We start from the raw sequence: 20,641 nt of genomic DNA on the forward strand, positions 1-20,641 counted from the left end.
GCAGGCTGACATGCACGCACTGTATGGCATGTCTACTTGGAGACATGGAAAACCACCTGGAGCAACATGGACAGGGACACTAAGAACTCACACAGGCACAAACACCACCAGGAGTCTTTGTTCCCCTCTGGCTCATCAGGATGAAAAACCTTTTTGTATGTGCACACATTCCCCTACCTACCTTTCACATATGTGGATCTCCCAATAGCACAACTTTGACAGGGCTCCTGTGGCACCTGGAGGGGCTGGGACAGGGAACTCTGTTGGCCTTGTGGGGCTGCTGGGGCTCCCCTCAGGCTTGGGCCTCCTGCTCCTGTCATGGTGCATGGGGACCAGCCATTTGTCACCAAAACCTGACAGGTTGTATATAATCCTAGCTACCAGGATGTAAAGCTTGAACTTTGTTGTTTTTTTTTTTTTTAAGTGGTGATGGTGACTTGAGAGCAGAATTGAAAATTTAAAGACATTTTTTCTCAAGTAATTACAAAGTAGAAAGAACCTAGGGAAATGATGTTGAATTGAAAACAGAAATAAAAACTTAGATTAAGTACACCCGTGAATGTAGACAGCTGTTCTCTGCATGTCCATAATATTCAATATTGTTCTGGGATATCTGGAGAGTCAGTGATGAAAATAGGGCCTGTGTGAAAAAGGAATAGTGTATGCTTGTCAGAACAAATTCACTGTTCCTTTTTCAGGGCTATGAAGTGTGACACTGCTCCTTGCAAATGACAGGTCTGAAAAATATTGCAGAAATGAAAGCAACAGTATCTTTCCTATGATACCAATATAATATTGATGGAATAAAAGGAAAAGGATCTCATCAAGTAGCAGAAGCTTATTTTTCCTGGCACACACCAGAAAAGAGTTATTCCTCTGGGAAAAAGTATTACAACCCTGCAAGTTAAAAGTAAATGTAAATCCTAATATATGTACATCTTCAATGTCACTGCATTCCTAACCAAAGAAAGGGAAATTGCAATTGTATGGGTGTTCCTAGAACCTGGGACATATTTCTTATCTAGTCGTCTTTCTATACTATGTTTGCTTTGTGCTGTATATAAGCAAGCATAATAAACTAAAATCAGACACTCCAGAGGACTAAGATGATAATGCAAAGGTTTATATATCAAATTAACAAGCCAAATTTTCTTTTCCTCATTTTATTCAGTCTTCCCATATAGTTTGGCTCTCATAGCAACAGAGCAGTGAAGCTGTGACTCCATCCCAGTCTGTGTATGAGTAAAGGAAAGACTTGAGATGAAAGAACACCTGTTCCTGGCAGCTTCTTTTGAGAGAGAGGAACAAAGACAGATTGTCTCTAGACACCTGTGGAGTCTTTAGAGATGCACTCAATATAACTCCTCTTAGGTGTGGTGTTCCATTAACTGAAGAGTAAAACAAGCCTGATTTGTTTCCCTTAACTGAATTCTGCTTTGCACAACAGACGTTTTGAAACTTAAACAAATAAATGGGAAATATGTGGAAATTCTATATGTTTTCCATGAAAGTTAAGAAAATGCCCAAAACTAGAGACCACCAAAAGATGTTTTTACTTGAAGAAAATGAGATGTGGCTCTTGGATCATTATTTTTAAGGAGTGGTAATTACTAAATCTGTTATTCTGTTAAACTTACATGGCAAATGGTGATTTTGTTTATTTACAAGACAAAACCACAAACCTGTTGACGTACATATTTTCATTTGCCATCTTTATGTGCTATTTGTGCTGGTCCAAATGTCAAGCTAAAGAACCCTGTGAGAAAAGCCAAACCACATGGCACAAGCTGCCACGGCTGCGAGAGGTTTGGCAGAGAGCTGTTAACTGCTCCCCACCGGCCTCGCAAGCCAGGCACAGCGAGTGTGAGGCTGCAGCGAGCTCACCGAGGGGAGATCAATGACACCAGCAGTTATCAGAAAAGTTTGTGTCGTGGCTCACTGTGCTAGTCAAAGATTAAGCTTGTCCAAGGTTGGTTATGAAACTATTGACTTTTTCAAATATACAAGGTATTTTGAGCAGAAGCAAAACAGCAGTTAAAGCTCTGAACTGCAGAGACCTCAATACTTTTGTTCTGGAATTCTCTGCTTTTCTGTCTATGCATTTACTTGGTGGCTATGACAGTATCACCTTCAAGCATGTAAAGAACACTGTGATGATTAAGTTCTTTTGCTTACTTTTGTGTGTATTGTGATGTATGTATTTGAACCCAGATGTATTATTTGCCTGAGCCACCTATGCAAGCACAGGATCATCTTGTTTGGGGAACAATGCATTATCATTGTGAGGAAATTAGTGAACCCTAGGGGCTTAGCTATAAAGTTGCTATGAAGGGAATGAGCATTTCACCTTTCACAGGGCAGCCTGACTTTTCTAGGATAACCTCATCAATTCAAAGGACTCACACTTAAGTTTTTCAATGAACCTTTTTCTGCTGCCGAAATCCTTGCTGTGGTATAATGTGTCTGCCTAACTTGTGAAGTAATTAATACATCTTGTTTCTGTTACTGTAGGGGAAAAGATCTTTAGTTGCTTGCAGATGGATTTCAACAGCTAACCATCAGTAACTGTTTAAAATCATGGTGTCATTTAACATTGCCCGTCCTATGTTTTGTTTTGGTCTTTTTATATACAGCTTTTATTTAGCCAGCAGCCTTCTGAGCAGAGTTACCTGCTTTGTATATTTAAGATGGCTTTACATGTTCAACTAGATCTTTGGTTTATGAAGGGGTATTCTAGATTTTTCCAGACTCAGGGAGTGCTTTCAGAGCAGATGCCCTAGATTTCTTTCACAGTCTTATTGCTTACCTCTGTGTTCTCATAGGCCATTTTTAAGAATCCCTATTAATTTTTCAGCTCAGGTACAAATGCTTCTTCCTCCTCTTCTGTCCAGCTTGGAAGGCCTGTAATATCTCTGTGTCTCTAGGTGACCATTTTCCAGAATTTCCTTTCTATTTGAAGTAGAGTAGTACTACAATCATATAGAGACATTTTGTGGAGACCACAGGAAGTCAGATGAAATAAGATTTAAATGCACCATAGGATAAAGGCTGTATCCATTGCTACATGGATGTAGCAATGCACACGGGGAGGACATGGCCATTCACAAAGCAACTTTAAACAATACAGAAATCATTATCCAAGCCCCAAAGAGTCATCCTTGGCCAGCACATTCAAATAGTGTAAGAAGTGTCATTCCAGGAATAATTGAAGAAAGAATGTTAGGAATTCAAACTAGCTTTGCTTTTGGCCTCTGCCACAGAAAATGTATTGTAAATTGGAGAAACCTAGAGCCTTGAAAAAAATTTCAATGTGAAGACAATTAAATCCTAGTAAGAGGAGCAGAGAATGACAGATTTTTTTGCCTGTGCTGGCCAAGAGGGTGAGCTGCCAGGTCCACAGCAGCAACACAAGATAGAAGAAAAAAAAGAATGCTTCTTTCCTGCTAGTTTCTACCTGATATCAAATAAGTACTATATCCTCCTCCAGTATAAAGTAGAGTGCTGCAAGCACATCCTGACTTACACGACATAGAAACAGCATTACAGTTACACACAGTGCCAGTGCTGACTTTCCCAGCTGTTGCCACAGCCAATGTCTGCTGCTGAGAGCAACTTCTGATCTGCAGCTTTCTTTCTCCATGCTGTGAGCTTGAGGCCAACAAGCAGCCTCAGAAGGGAAGACTAGGCAGAGTCTAATAACCCTGTAGTCCCTGGGACAGGAGGATAAGTGTTTGCTGACAGCATCCCTTGATATCTGTGTGCTTGTGTGTTTGACAGCCAGTGGATTATACTGAATCCATGAGTCTCTCTTGAAGTCATATGTCTGGGTTTTGCTGCACATGCAGATTCCACCTCTAATCTCAGTATTGCCCCAGTCTCACTTCAATTACCCCTTACATAGCCTCTAGACAAAAAGAAGCTGTGTATCAGACGATAAAAACCACTGTTTCTGTGTTATTTAAATTTGAAAAATACATAAACATGTACATAAAATATTTTGGGGGAAATTATGTGCCTATACATAATATATCTATTATATGTGCATCATGCACATGTTATCTATGTGTGTGTGTGCTTATTAAAAAAAAACATATATACACAAATGTGATGCAAGATACAAATATCTAGTTGCCTAAGACTGGAAAATAAGTCTTCCGTCTTATTGTACAGTATAATGATAACTGCAAAGACAACGGCATGAAATTAGGGAAACTTAAAATCAGGTGCAAAGAGAATATTAATTGGCTCACTGTAGTCCCAGTTTTTCCAGAAAAAAGTTCCAAGGCTCCGAGGTGAAGAGCGTCTTGGAGCTCTTATATTTATTATCTGAATCTCCACCGGAGGGCAGTGCGTCCCGTCTTTTCCCTACGCATCTGATAATGAACCCTAACTTTCAAGTACCTCCAAAATGCTGTAACTTCTAGTAACTAAAGGCCTCACACCCCAAACGCTCACATTCCTAATTTTAATTTTAAGGATTACATAACAGAACAGCTTCAGGCCATTCCTTCGGGTCCTGTCACTGGTGACCACAGAGAAGAGGTCAGTGCCTGCCCCTCCTCTTGCTCTGGAGAGGAAGGCAAGAGGACCTCGGAACCTCCATGAGGTCTCCCCTCAGCGTCCTCTTCTCCAGACTGAGCAATGGACGCACATGTGTGTGTGCAGATGTGTACTTGTAGGGACAGTCAGAGCTGATGTGAATGGCAATATGTCTAGCAATATCTTGAAAGAGATGCACTGAGATTGGAGGGGAAAAGAGACACCATAAGCACGCTAAGAAGTGCTAAGATATGATTTCCACAGATCTTAAGGCTCCTTCAGCAAATTTTCATGGTTGTAAGAACAGGAATAATTCTACCCTATGAAACAAACATCTTTATTGAATATGGAAGTAAACACTGTCAGACTTCTGTCTTCTGTCATCTCAACTTTATCAGATGAATCAAGTGAAGACCAATTAGATGTTGTATTTTAACTTATTTTTGTACTCGTTTAGGGGTTTAAAAAGCTCAAACATATGGACACTATGTGAAAGTGTACAGAGAAATTTGAATTGCTCATCAAAATGGGGTGGGTTACCAATGCGTTCTGCATATACTATGGAATGTAAGATGTAATAGGGAAAAGAAAAAAATACCAGCATGTTGACAATAATAAGGAACTGAGGAAACCAAGTCAGAGGTGTGGTGCTGAAACTTTTTGAGAGAGAAAAAGCCATTGCACTTCATAGAGAGTTTCTAATTGAGAAGATGGACAGACTCTTTTCAGAGGTAAATAACGGGAAGATACTTTATTTTATACATTAACTTATATATTTTCCTTTATTTTCTGAAGCTGTGTGAGTTTGGGAAGATAAGAAAGACCCACAGCCTATTTGAGTGTTTTCTGGGATCCTCAGGAATATTATTGTAACCTGCTATTACAAGCATGAAGATGTCAAAATTCAAAAACAGCTGTCAAGAAGAAGATGGTAACAGCTGTGGGATACCAAAATTTCTTTTGTAGTGTTTGTCTACAGAGAGATCTGCTGACATCGGATGTCTGAATGCAATCAAAAACCAAAGCAGGTATTGTTTAGGAAATGAAGGAGACAGTCACCAGTCATCATGAGTGCTTCCAAACAATTAGATGCTTAGGGCAACACTTGATTAGGTGAGTTACACCTTTGTGCATGGCAAGCCCACATTTCCAGAGGTTTGAGTCACTCTGTGAGATGTTTGTTCTGTATCTCGATAGTGTTTGTTTGTCTGTTAATCACATTTCTTTCCTTACAGCAGAGATCTGGAGATTTGCTGCTGCTCCCAGCTTTTCTGCTGAAAAGGCACCATGTTTGTAAAATGAAAGTGGCCGTTTCTGAAAGAACTATTTACAGACATTCTCTAACTGCAGATAGCCTAGTGCAGAAACTGACTTCCTGTGTCTCCTCTCTACAGACACTTATTTCTCTGCCCAGCTGCCACAGAAGTTACTTCTTTAACCCTTCTTCCATTTTCTACTTATACTTCATATAAGTCTGTTGTCCTTTCTCCTTTGATAAAGCTTCTCAGGTACACAGCAGAGGAGAAAAACCTTTTAATTTCCTCAGATTTAAGGCACTCAACAAAACACGTCTCTATTTTCCTGGGTACTTCACCAGACCCAACAGCAGCATTTAAGATTGTGGAACATACTGGGAAAAGCTCCAAAGGACAATTAGCCTGGGAAGCTCTCAGTAGGACAATGGCACTTTTCTTTCTGCAAATTGGGGCATGGCAGAGCCAGGTCATGTGGGCAGTGGTGCAGAAACTGGGGAAAGAGAACCATCACTGTCCCTGTGCTGAAAATTTCTGCAGAAGAAAAAGTGCGACTGCAAGACATCATCCCGAGATAAGATAGTCAAGAAGGGAGTTGAGTTATTTATTTATGCTAAAAGCTAGAAAGGTAATCTGTCTGGCAGCTCTGAACTTCATATTTTATAATTAAAGATGCTTGAGAGTCTATTCATTTGATAACATATCAGCTGTTTAGACTTTAGGGAAAAACACTAGAAGACTTGCAACTAAGTCATGAAAGACCAGGAGTTCAGCGGCAGTCCAGACTTCAGTCATGCAGGGTTGTGGGTTTTTTTGTCAAATAAAAAAGAAAGCTTAAAAAAAGATATTTCAACTAAGCATTATGCTGTACTCTATTATGTACTACATAGTTACACTTTACGTGTTCAAGAAGAAAACAATTACTTGCAAAACCTTAATCCAGAATGAAAGCAATCCAAGCATATCAAAACTAATAGTATGACTGAAATTTTGCTCTCAGTAACTCCTTTTGAGACTATGAACTGTGGCATAAATGAAGAAAGTACATTTATTCCTATAAAAGATTCTAGGTTTTTTTTCCCCAGGATGGATTTAATTGCTAAGAACAATAACCAAGTCTTATATCCTAATCATTCTTGTAAGTGTTATTTTATAATAGAATTTTCATTTGGGGCCCTTAAAAAAACCTATGACTTTAGATACATGTAAAAATTTCACCAATAAAACTGATTATTTTAATGGACTTTTCCAGGTCATAGCATCTTAAATTAGCTTTATCAGGTTATTGAAAAAGATTTTGTTTCCTGTTTCCTATTTTTTTTTCAGGAAAGGTACACTAGAGTGTATTTGCCAATGCATTTGTGACAATTCATGCCAGAGAATTGTGTTCTTCCCTAATACAGCTGTGAGCTTTAAAGAGTAGACTAGGCTGCCGTCTGAGAAGTTAAAAAAAAAATTCAACAGTGAATTTGCATGCCTCAAATGCACAAGACGGTGCATGCACAGGTCGGCTGCTAGTCAGCTCCAACAGCAGCAGCCTTTGAGAGAGATAGGTGATGGAAAAAGTGAGACCAGAGGTGAGACAATATGTCAGAAATGGAATTAATAATTATGTGTTTTGAAGCAAAATGGATGAACTGTTACAAGCACCTGGAGAGATTTGTTGAAGAGCAAGACACAAGTCCATCTTTGCCTGATTGTGAGAGATGGCTTGGTTAGGGGGGTTGGACACGGTCACTTCTAGAGGTCTCTTCCAGCCTCAGTCATCCTGTGATTCTGTCATCTGTCAAAAGGACTAAATGACAGATGATCAAGCTTGTGCCCCAGGCTCCCCTGACTGTGCAATAGCCTCTTCCAAGATGGTAGCAGGCTGAATTTCCTGCTGAATTTCCCTCCAGCAGGCAGCCCTCCAGCAGACAGGGTGGAAGAGGCCAGGCTCCAAGGTGGTTCTGGCAGGGCTTAACTGGGAGTGTGAGGTGGACCAGAGGGGAGCCAAGGGGCTGTCTTGCTTATGGAGTCCTGCCTCAAACACTGACATTTCAAAAGAAGGGAGAACAGGGCAATCACATACTATGACTTCCTCTTATTACTTCTCCAGCCTTTGACAATTTTAATCCTCAAGGTCTTCTTGGGCCTATGGTGGTTTGCCTGTTTAATAACCTACAATGGATTTCTTTTCCATGTTCTTTTCCAGTTTCTCTGGACCAGTACTATGTGCATCCACAACATTCTTAGCAAAGTGTTTTCCAGTTATCCTATGTGTTGTGAGAAGAGATAGGAACTTGATCTTTTTAACCTCAGATCTCATCAGCTTAATATGTTGTTCACCAATTAGTAGGCAAAGGCAGTGTAAATCATCTAAATCAGCTTTTGCAACTTCATTGAAGATTTTTAGGTAGGTAGGCCTCTTTCCTACCTACCTTATATTGTCTCTTTTCTGAGATGAGCAGTCCTAAACTATTTAACTTCTAAGATTTTAAATTAATTTCTTAGAGGATACCATGTGCTCTTACCTTGGTCTTTTCTAATCTTTGTTGATCCTCTCTGTGCCAGAGGCCAGAAATGCAGAGAGTAAACTAGGAATGGGTGAACTGTGGATTTTTATAATGCTGAGCTGATGAATGGACTTACAGATTGTGATTCACTGTAGTCACTGATAAGCAACATAATTTTATACACAAAGCTGTGACTGAGTTTCCCTGTCTGCATTAATTCACACTTACAAACACTGAATTCCATATACAAACATTTGTGCTATCCCTCCCATCTTTGGGTAAGCACATACCCTAACCATCACCTTAGAGAAATAACACTGTGGTGGGTATCAATGTAGATAGCACCTCATGTTATTATAAACTCTTTGAACTGGAAAAAATGACAAAAAGTGATGAGTTGACTTCAGGATAATCTCTGGCCCTTTCATGTATCAGCATATATGTAGCCAAACAGACAATGAACCCAAAATGGAACGTAGTCAGTCTAGGGAACTTTCATGAAAGCACAGCATCACCACCACTTGAGCAAGGTGATTGTCCTGCTTTTCTCTGTGCTGCTGTGGCCTTACCTTGCATCCTGGGGGCCACAATGTAAGAAAGACATGCAGTTGGTAGAGAGCATCCAAAGGAGCACTACAAAGATAGTGAAGTGTGTAGAGGGGAAGCTTTATGAGGAGCAGCTGAGGCCCCTTGGTGTGCTCAGCCTAGAGAAGAGGAGACTGAGAGGACACCTCAGTGCAGTTACAACTTCCTTGTGAGGGGAATCAGAGGGCCAGGCACTCATCTCTTCTCTCTGATGACCAGGAACAGGACCCAAGGGGTTGGCCTGAAGTTGTGTCAGGTGAGGTTTAGGTTGAATATCAGGAAAATATTCTTTACTCTGAGGTTGTTTGGGCACTGGAACAGGCTCTCCAGGGATATGGTCACAGCACCAGCCTGATAGAGTTCAAGAAGTGTTTGGACAATACTCCTGGGCACATGGTGTGACTCTTGGGGATGGTCCTGTGCAGGCCCACGAGCTTGACTCGATGATCCTTGTGGGTCGTTTCCAACTTGATATATTTTATGATTCTATGATTCCATCACAACTGACTCTGACTGTCTGTTCCCAGTTTCCTCCAATGTTCTGCTCCAGACTGGGGGTGGGACAGCCTCTGACTGCTAGGGTCCTTCAGAAATGCATAGAAATTTAAAAAAATATATGTATTGGTGCACCTCTTGCATCAGGAGAAGGACTCGAGTTACCAACATCTCATTAAAGTATTGATACTTTTCAAATTTGTGTGAAGTGTCTATGATAATGCCAACTTCTAATATATATATATATATATATCCTGTAAAGAAATCTGAAAAAAAATTTAAAAATCCACAATAACAATGAGAAATAGATGAATTTTATTTCGTAACTTGGTTTCCTTGCCCTCTGCTATGCTCGCAAGTTTTTCCCGCATGGCAGGTAAAAACACAGGAATGAATCTTAAAACATGTACTTTTTTTTCCCTTTATTATTATCATTATATTACAAAAAAGTTCAAGAACATTCATAGACTAAATTTATATACTGTCATAAAAAACAACACCAAACACAAACTCTCCTACCAACCCTGAAAACAAACAGAAGACTTTACATTCTTTTCAGTAAAATTACATTAACTACATAATAATGCTTACAAGTAAGCAAGTTGCCCAGGGCCCATATTCCCCAAATTGTACAGAATATGGACATGATCTCAATAACTTCACAAATTGCAATGTACATATTTATATGTATTTGGATGTCAACTTACACTAACTGATCAAGGAGGGTAGAAGTCATTATTCTTATGGTGCTCCAGAAAGATGTATTTCCAGGATGAGAGAGCAGTATGATGGGCCTCTTTTAATAAGAATTTATTCTCTTCCTCTCAAATAAAAACTCTCCAAGACTTCACAGTATATTCCATCGGACTCGAAGGACTGGTGTTAATGGGTGCATTTTTACATTCCTTTCTCAAGGAACAATCTCACTGACCCAACAGGAGTTAACTAGAAGGTAGTTAGTGAAATGGCATGAAGTGTACTCAAATGAGGTATCCTTCCTGTTCCTTTTAAACATATTCAGAAGAGAGATGAAGGGTTATGAAGAGCTGCATGAGTTTGGAGAGAATATTTTCAGTCCATTGTGAGCATCTTTTTTCACTTGAAAAAGGAGCAATTCACCATTTTTCAAAATATAGCAGTTGATGTCCAAAGTGCAAGGTTTCTGCCCTCTTGGCTCTATTTTGTGTCAGTTATAGTTCAGGCACTTTGCAGCATATTTTAGGAGCGACTATGCACTTGAGGACCATGTTCAAGATAAAACAGAGTCAAAGTCTGCATTAAATGTAGGAGAAGTAAAGGCTTTCAATGTAAAAATATTTCCATGTTAAAAAAAAAAAAAAAGAAAAAGGAGAGAGATTTCAGTATAAACTTAAAAAAAAATTCTGCCACAATAAAATGCAAAAAACAATTAAACAATTGTGATAGTGAGAAAGCTGGAATCATGTGAAAGTGAATAGTGAAGGGTAGCTTCCAGGCAAATTGATGGGAGGGTTTGGGTAAGTTACGTATCACTAAGATTTGGTTTGTACTCAGAAAATGTGCCGATCAATTAAAACTAGCACTGTGAAATGCCACAAAGCATTGAGTGTTCACATTGGCTTGTAAACAGTAGTGCTAGGTCAACTCACATTTATTCTATTCCAAAAACTGACAATACTTTAGCAGAAGAGAGGACATTCAAATATCTCACTGTGCATGTTGTGGTTTTCCACCCTCCACTGTGAAGAAATTCATGGTAATAAGGGGTGTAAAATTGGTTTTGAACCATGAGATGCCCAAAGAAAAATGGGAAATTTTAAGGGCCTTGGGGGTTGCCTAGGAACAGGAGCTCAGGAATCAGTGCAGCATGAGATGTCTCAACCAGCTATCTACAACATTGCAGACGGCTTCCTCCTCAGTGTTGGATGGAGTCGAAACGCAGCAAAAGGATATTGTGTATTTTTGTCTTGCTTGTGAGGGGGTCTTGTCTGGTCTTCTCAGGTGGTTTGTGTCTATCCTCTGTCAGTGAGAGTCAAATGTAGGTAAAAAGCTGTAAATACTACAGGAACATCTTCTCTTTTTTCTGTCCCCAATGCATGTTCTGCAGCAGTTGTCTTTCCAGGCATGCAGGCAGTTGTTGCGAAGTGAGAAGGATTAAACATGGCACACAATACGCAAACAAACTGTAGAAAGACATTTCAGAGGAGGCCTCCAAACACAGGACTGCTCAACCTACCTGCCACAACTTATTTTCAGGATGTTTTGTACAACTCCCATTCTCAAGCCTTATTCATCTTTCTTCTTTCTTCTTGCCTGCCTGAAAGAAGTCTGTTTCTGACATCTGGCCATCAGGAAAAGTTTTCATCTGGCTTCTGCTGGCAGAGAATGACTCTCCAGTCTGTGGTTGAATTTTCATTTATCCAGCTGAAAATCTGGTTTATAATCTACACTATCTCTGTAAGGAAGAAAACATCACTCCCCAGGCACTATGTAAAGCTAAATTCTGCTGAGAGGGATGGTTCTTCTTTGTGTAGCCTTTTCACATTGGTGAAAATGACCAGTTGATACTAACCCCATACAAGCAGCATTGGTACTGTAATAGGTTAATATGGGAAGGTCTGTTACTTTCAGTGCTCCCCATAGTCCTGAGAAATTAATAACTTCAAGAAGTGCAGCTGTATTTACAAACATTGTTAGCTTTCCTTTCATTGAATGAGATGCTTTGCTGTATAAGATTGAAATAAATAATAATATGAGTCAACCTAGCCTTTTCAAGTGTCAGTGTGGTTTGACTGAAAAGCAGTTGGGTGATTTCACAGTGGCTCTGCATTATGCATTAATGGTAAAATACCATGCTACTTTTATTCTTTCTTTTATAAAAATACAACAACAGAGAAGGAAATATAATTAAAAAAAACAAAACAAAGCTTAGCACATTCTTTAGAAAAACAACTCTGTTACTCCCAAACCAGCTTTGGTGTATGCTCTAATTCATGTACAGTAATATTTCACATTCACTGAGAATTGCAAGTCTTTGGTTAACTATAGTACAACCTGAGAGTAACTGTTCTAAACCTATCCCTTGGTCTTATGCAGCAAGGCTATTTCCAGGCTAACCCTGCTTGATTTGCTTCAGTGCCTTCTTGAAGAAATTCAGTTCCTTTAGCACTTCCATGCCCAGAAAATCCTGAAATGCAATTTAAGTACAGCTTGAGTTCTGTCACTGAAGCAAGGTATTTTCAGCATGGCCTTTCAAAAGGAAATGTTTTCTGTGTCTACTCCTGAGTTTCACAGGTGTCTTTCTTCTGGGAATATCTAACACTAAAAAACACTTTCCTGCCTTTGCAAATTGATCCTTACTCCCTCTAACCCATCCATGGGTCCACTTGACATTGATCTGGCTGACATGGTCCTGCCAGAGAATAAACTTTCCCTTCTGTTTTCCGAGCTGTCGTTGAGCGGTACCATAGGGCGAAACAATTGCATGAATTTCTGGTAAAATTCTCTCGATGCAAAATAATAAATGAAGGGATCTATGCAGTTGTTGAAGCAACTGAGGCACAAGGTGAGCTTGTAGGCAGGGTACAAACTGCGGTTGTAAAATAGGCGGCTGATCATATGTGCAAGTAGGATAAAGTTATTGGGGGCAAAGCAAGTGATGAAGGACAGAAGGACAATTATTGCCAGGTATATGGATCTAGTCTTTTGCCTATTGCCATATCTGCTTGATGTCTGAATTAGCTTCCTAATGATACCAATGTAGCATCCAACTGTTACAACAAAAGGGATCAGGAACAGCACAACAAATAAAGTGAGGAGAAAGGCTACCCAAGCTGCAAAGTTGGGCAGCATATTCCATTTAAGGACATCAAAACAGGTTATAATCCCTAATTCTTTCACTTCATAGGTCAGGTCTGTAGTTTCTAGTGGGTAGAAGGCTAGTAGCAAGGCAAACCACATAGCTAGGCAGGCACCCAAGGCATATCTTTTTCTTCTCCACTTGACTGACTTCAAGGGGTGTACCACACCCATGTACCGCTCCATGCTGATAAAGGTCATGGTCAGTATGGAAGAATACATGTTGGAATAGAACATCACTGTCACAAGGCTGCAAAGAGTCTTGCCAAATGTCCAGTGATTGCTTCGAACGTGATAAGAAATCTGGAAGGGGAAACATAAGGCCAGCATAAGGTCCGTGATGCTTAAGTTGATCATGAAAATAACAGAAGGTGTTTTGGGTTTGATGTGCCAGCAGAGCACCCAAAGGGAGAACAAATTGCCAGGGATGCTGACCACAGCCACTACTGTATACACAACTGGGAGGGTGATGGAGACTGTTTTATTCTGGAGCATTGCCAGTGTCAAATCGTCCAGGTGGGATTCGTTTTTAACCATTTTTCATAAGTGGATTGTTGATCCCTGTAAGCCAGCTGGATCATATCATGAACACTTGGCTTGAAAACCTAGAGGAGAAATGTCAAGTGAGAAAAACAATATGTCAAAGCAGAAATTTAGGACGTGAATCATGTATTAATCAACTAAATTCTTTAGTTTGACAAATTTTCCTTGAATGCACTCAATCCATTAAAATTACTTTCTGAAAATATTGCCTCCCTTCAAATCACCAATCTGACTTCTTCCTATTTTGGAGCAGCTAGCTTTTCCCTGGTGAATAGTTTTCTGATACTTAGAATCACAGAATCATTTAACTTGCAAAAGACATCCAAGATCATGGCATCTTTGAGCAAACATCACCATGTCAATTAGATCATAGCACTGATTATGAAGAGCCCCTGGGTTCTTCTCCACTGGGCAATGTCCCAGGCACTCTACCCCACGTTTGTAGTGCTGTGTGCGGTTCTTGTGACCCAAGGGCAGGACTTGGCATTTTGCCTTATTGAACCTCACACCATTGACCTTGGCCCATCAATCCCTCTCACATGGATTGCTCTGTAGTCTATTCATTATGTTACTGTAACATAAGGAAAATCACATATCACAAGTTGACATTCAATTGATGTCTGCATGAGAACACTAGTCCATGGATTGTCTGTGAGCTAAATCCATTGCATCTACTCTAGGTGTCATAACCTTGATTTCTGTAGTGCACAGTACCTTCTGACATTTCTTCCCCACAACTAAACTGTGATCCATTTCAAATAAGGTGCGGATTTTAATTTTTTTGCTTTTTTTCAATTTAGGGAAAGGAAAACATGCATTCAAATGACTCTTGCTATATTTATAATATAAAAAGAATATAAGGAAAGAAAAATGAGAAGCAGGGTCAGATTGCAATTTCTTGGACTGGTCTACAGGCTGGAGAAGCCCTCTTCTACCAAGAAAAAAAAACTATTGAGCTTCAGTTTTTACAAAATGCAAGTTTGTTAAAAATACTCTGTTTGCAGCTGTCTTATTTGCATAATCTGTAATTCTGCAAGATTACTTTCAGTTTTGCAGTCTGCAAAGCAGACCCATGCTTTCACTGTCTGCTTTTCATAGATCTTTCTTGGCAGATGCAATAGCTCATGGTTTAGTGTATTTATTTTAAGCAGCATGGAAGCATTCAGCAGCTGCAGGACAAAACTCACACCTCAATGTGTGTGCTTGCTTTCCTTAAACCATGAGTACAGAGAGGCAATTTCACAAAAGTACAACATTTAAAAAGTGAAGAAATGGCAACAAATACCCAGAAAGGCAGAGGATAGATATACAGTAGGTTCTGCAAAGAGTTACAATAAGGGCTGAAGAGGTGCCAGGCCAAGTCAGCCGATAACTGTGGGCACATCTCTACTACTTAATTACAGGCAGAGAGTGGGTTCAGACACACTCCTGCTTGTGGACTCTCATCACCTGCAAGGTTTATTCCAAGCACCTTGTTGCAAGGCAGCCCTGCTGTAGGAGGTTAGATTAAAAAACATGTTGGTGTCACTTAACCTGATATCTTGTTTAAAAAGAGCTTTAGTTTGTGTGCTCATAGGCCATGAGCAGTGCAACCAGTCAGTCCTCAAAGAGCTCATCCCACAGTGCTGAGAAATTCTATAGTTTCTGGAAATAATAATTCTGAAAAAAATGGTACTTTCTGAGAGAGCCTTTTACTGAAAAACTTGTTTTCTGAACCATTGATGATTCCTGGGACCTGGCAAATGTGAAGTCTCTACTGGAGGCTGCAGTGCAGTAAAGAGATAATCAACTGAGAAAAACCCGAGTGCAGATCCAGAAAAAGGTACAGCTACAGCAGCAAGCAGCTCAGTGGGGGCTTATTAAAGTTCTTTCTTGATCTGATATATTTGACAATAGTGCTTTAAATGTCAGCTACAAATATTCAGAAGTGGTGAGAGTGAGTATCAAGACAGTTGTATTGATTAATGTTGCTTCCAGCTGAGATGTTGGAATCCTAGATAAAGGAACAAGAAAATAGGAATTTCAGAGAAATCAGAGGTGGACATATATCACGCACATGACGCAGAGCAAGCATGTTTCAGGTAGTGAAGTGATCATCATATGGGCACAATTGCAAAAAGCCCTTTGAGCCAAATCTATTGCAAATGAAATTCAAGTCTTATCAGGGGAGATCTATCAAGATTGGAGCTAATTCTTCATTTTTCAGGCTAACTTGAAAAAGCACTCACTGTCACATAACTCTGGGAAAAAAGCCTTAATGCTCTCTATTTCAACTCATCTGTTTGTGACTTAGCATAGCAAATGTTTATTCATTAAGTCTGTTACCTCAAAAATCCTGCTCAAGTAGCATCCCTGTGTGCCTAACAACTCTATACTTCTCAATCCAAACAGAAGATTGTTGTCTATATCAGAGTTACCACAGAGCTCTAATAATATAGAGCAAATGAAAGATATTTGCTATCACTGGCCTCTAGAAGCTACTCCTATAGAAATTACAGGTACTTGGGAAGGTAGGAATATAGGTAAAAATTTCCATTAAATCTATCACACTGGTCATAAAGCTATCTAATATGTCTCACATTTTGGTTTGTGTTAATCTCAAATGTATTTTCTTCTGTACTTGCTTTTTTCTGAGAGAACATCTTGATAAGAAGGAGATAAAAATGCATGCCTGGATGCTGCCAAATGCAAAACAGTGTCAGCATTCACGGCCTGACTATAGGCAAATTTTATGCACTCGTGGAACACTACTGTCACTAAAACAGAAGTGCCTCCAAATGCAGGCACCTCTTGAATTGGAGTTGAAAGACACCAGACTTACTGATTATGTGCCTACAAGAGCTTTCCAAAAATGGTATGTCTCCTTGACATTGTTTTTAGTAATGCAGATGTCCGTCACAATGAGCAGAAGGATGATGGGTGGTTCCTTTAGAGTCTTCTGCAGGGGAGAAGGGAGCATGCAAAGCACACAAGACTGATGTTGCAGGTCATTCATGAGGGCAGATAGCCTCTCGAGGAAATGTGTTGAGGAAATGTGGAGTACAGAATATCCTCCTCCCTATTTCATCTTTCCTTTTGCCAGATTCTCTGACACTAATCCTGAATTCCTTGTCAGGAAAGCCTGGACTAGAAGAAATTCCTGCTCTGAGTCACCCTCACTTGTAATGATTTGCTTTTTAAATGCCCAGGTGTGTGGAGTTTGGCTGGAATAGAGCCAATTTTCTTCACAGTGGCTGGTATGAGACTATTTTTTGGATTTGTGCTGAACACAGAGTTGACAATAGAGAGATACTTTTGTTATTGCTGTGCAGGGCTTACACAGAGCCACCACATTGCTTTTTGTAGTGCCTTGCTGGCAAGGAGGTTGGGGGTACATGAGGCTGGGAGGAGACACAGACAGGTAGCCCAAATTGACCAAAGGGATATTCCATTACCTGCATATAAAGTAGAGGGAAGAAGGAGGAAGGGGGACCATTTGCAGTGATGGTGATTGTCTTCCCAAGTCAGCCTTGCATGTGATGGGGCCCTGCTTTTCTGGAGATGGCTGAACACCTGTCAGCCCATGGGAAACGGTGAATTAATTCCTTGTTTTGCTTTGCTTGTGTGCATGGCTTTTGTTTTTCTTATTAAATTGTCTTTTTCTCAACCCACAATTTTTCTTCCTTTTACCCTTTCAAATCTCTCTGCAATCCTGCCTAGTGGGGGAGGTGAGCAAGTGACTGTGTGGGGTTTGGCTGCTGGCTAGACTGAAACTACCACAGCAGGTTAAGCTGCTGGAACCACAATGTACCACTCCCATTCCTGCGTCTGCTGGGGTTTAGTTAAGGCTGTGTTTACATTTTCATCTGGTTCAGGGCAACTGTGTCCTTCCCCCACTGCACCCACAGCCTCTGTCTGTCTCTTGTGGTTTGATTTGTAAATGTAATACATCAAGAGAGAAAAGAATCCCTCTTTAGAGGTTTAAAATTAGACTCCTCTTTCATTTTATGAGCTTTTTCCATCCAACTACAGCTTTACAACAGAATTCAAATCGGTGAAGCTTGCATGGATTTTAAAACATACACTCTAAGCTATCGTTTCGTACGCATAATTTTTCAAAATATAATTCTGTTACATAAATTTCCATGTTAGAAATACATGCTTTTTCTTTTATTTGGGGAGATCTATATTTAAAATAAGACAGACCAATGGACATACTGAAACAAAAACTAAAAAAGGATTCTTCAAGTGACATGATCCAGTCTTAGAGACATTTACATCAGTCCTCAAGCTTGTGACATAGAAGGAGAAATGTTAAGCTTTTCTGCTTGCCTGATTTCTGAAACATTTAGTAGATGGATGTATATTAGTCTCATATTAAGTACTAAGCCTCTGGAGTAATGCTCACTAAATCCATGTAGGATTTTTTTTTGCTATTCTTTGTACTCACTGGCTCGTGGCACTCTGCACAGAAAACTCACTTGGAAATTCAGTGGCATCATGTTTTCATCCAAGCTGCAACCATAAGCTAAGGTGACAGCTGCTTAATGCTTTTCTGATAGGAATAGGGATTTCATTCCCTTCAAAAGTTGATAAATAAAACATTTAAGGTTGCACTGAAAATCAAACAGTAAAAAAATCGCAAGAGATGTGTTGCTTCTTTGCTGTGAAGGAGGAAGAGTAGAGATGTCTCTATTTTTAGAGAACTGCTAAATTAAGCTGATGTGATTTCTCTCTTACATCTATTATCTTCCTGTTCTCAGTTTCAAGCACACCTGTGAAAAAGACTGAAAAGCCCTTGAGTGAAGTCAAAATGAAAATTGCCGATTTATAAAAAAATTGAGATTTGCTTTGTGATTTGAGATGGAAAATACCTCTTAAAATATACCCTGCAGTAGAAAGCCTTTCAAAACTCATTGTGTTTCATAATTTTTGGTGCACTACCTGCCAAAGCACTATTGCATAAGGGAAAAAAGTTCTTATTTCATAAAGTCTTTGATATTGTTACACTTGTAGAAAGACACCCTTCTAGCTGAAGAATGCAGGATGGCATGTTTGAGATTACAGGTAAGACAAGCTGAAATGCAATTTCAACTCAATTGCAAATAGATTTAGAATGAAGCAAAGTGAAAGCACAGATTTTATTGCAAGCACTTAGAAAAACCCTGTTAATAGTTTTTCATCAATGCAAGTGTAGCTGAAGAATGCATTTTGTTTTTTCTTAAAAGACCACTTTTTACTATGTTTTAATTTGACATTATTTTTTGCTTACTCAGTTTGATTACAAAGCAGTAACAAGAGATAAAGGGTTAGGATAGTTAATGTCTACCTAATGGTAGATAAAACTAGAGACAACTTGGGGGTTCTCAGTATGGAGTGTTCCTGCTGGGTTTTCAACCCCTCCTGGACTGTGTGAATAACTACTGAGATGAGTAAAAGCCCATAAAACAAATGCTTAATTCCTATTGAAGACTGAGTGTGAGAAGAAGGCGTCAGGAAGGTAAAGAGCCAAGAGTCGATTATCTTGAGCTGTGGGAAAAGTGACAAACACTTCGATATTTCAATAAAGTAAGGGGTTTTAATGTGAAGAACAAGAAGAAAAATTGCCCTTTTATAACACATCTCAAGTACAGTTCCTAAAGCACCATTCATGCGATTCAGAGAAACACTTCTGCAAATGTTCAAGTTCAGCAAACTGAGCAATGCAAATGAGTCCATCGCTGTCTGAATGTTTCCTAAACACAACATGGGCCTTACCGGAAGGGGCTGCAGGTTTTGTACTGATGGTTCTTTCTCACCCTTGCAATAAACTTTCATGCAAATTTTAGCTGGCAGTGTTACATCTCTACATCTCTAAAAGCCAAGAGTTTGGTTCACTCAGTGGAGATGTGAACCTAAGTCTTCTAAGAAATTTCTTTGTATTCGGGCTTCCTTGTTCTTTTAGCTGATTTGTTTTCCTATTGTTCTGTTCTGAGTATCATTATCACAAAGGTCAGAAACTGTTGCCAAGCCTTAGTTATGTTATCACAAAGGCAGTATTTGATGTTTTAGCTTCCCTTCTTTTAAGAAGAAATACATTTGGGAAATGACACTTCTACCCTCTGTGCACTCAGAATTACTGAGCAGAGAAAAGAAAACTGAAGATGTCGAACTAGCTATGATATTCCTGACCTTCCATGCCATTTAGCTTTTAAAAAACCCTGGTCTTTATTTCTTATTTTTCACTGACGATCACTTAGATAAAGGACATAAGTAAACCATATGTATACCTTCACTGCAAAAGCTGGCATATATTTTACAATGAAAAAGTTAAGCTATACTCATTATATTAATGAAAAACTCTTTCAGACACAAATGTCAGTCTTTATCTTAGTACACACAGTCAAAGTAAACCCTATGGTGGTTATAGCTCTGACCTCAAACCATCAGGGCAAGGTAAAACAAGAGTGTCTTCTCTCCACAAGGATTTCACATTGAGAGGTAAAAACCCCTCTCTTTTTTCAGCAAGAAAATATAGAAACATTACCAGCTTTCATGTAGTAGAGGGGTGCATACCTGTAAGAGCTTGTTAGCTGTATCATTCTAGAGAAAAACTGCTTTATTCAAAAGTGAATAAAAATAATGCTGTCATTTCTGCCTACTAGGGAGTGCTTCTGTTCTCCAGCCTGACAGAGTAAAAGCAGGCACTTTCCAAGATTGAACCAAAAATTTGTTTCCACGAAATTTAAAAAATACAGATGAGAGGCAAAGAAACTCCACAAGCAAATGCTGCACCGAATCTTCAGAACTAGCTAAGTAGTAAAATTAAATGTATATATCTACTTTCAAATTTCCTGTGTCTGTCCTGGACTATGCAGTTGTGCTGATTTTAATTCACTTAAACCTTCACCTTTTCGAAGTATAAATCAGCAAGTT

The 20,641-nt window shown here is 39.4% G+C and overlaps 1 protein-coding gene across 2 annotated transcripts in view; it reads right to left on the bottom strand.

The window, feature by feature from the left end:
* Positions 1-12,371: 12,371 nt before the first annotated feature.
* The window catches only part of P2RY8 (P2Y receptor family member 8), a 30,669-nt gene continuing 22,399 nt past the window's right edge, over positions 12,372-20,641 (bottom strand). For both annotated transcript variants that reach the window (XM_058018540.1, XM_058018541.1), the window contains one exon: positions 12,372-13,809. In XM_058018540.1, the coding sequence (XP_057874523.1) occupies positions 12,668-13,741 (1,074 nt within the window). In that variant the 5' untranslated portion in view covers positions 13,742-13,809 and the 3' untranslated portion in view covers positions 12,372-12,667. The remainder of the gene's footprint in view (positions 13,810-20,641) is intronic.

The sequence above is a fragment of the Melospiza georgiana genome, chromosome 2 (assembly GCF_028018845.1).
Source record: "Melospiza georgiana isolate bMelGeo1 chromosome 2, bMelGeo1.pri, whole genome shotgun sequence".
Lineage (NCBI taxonomy): Eukaryota > Metazoa > Chordata > Aves > Passeriformes > Passerellidae > Melospiza > Melospiza georgiana.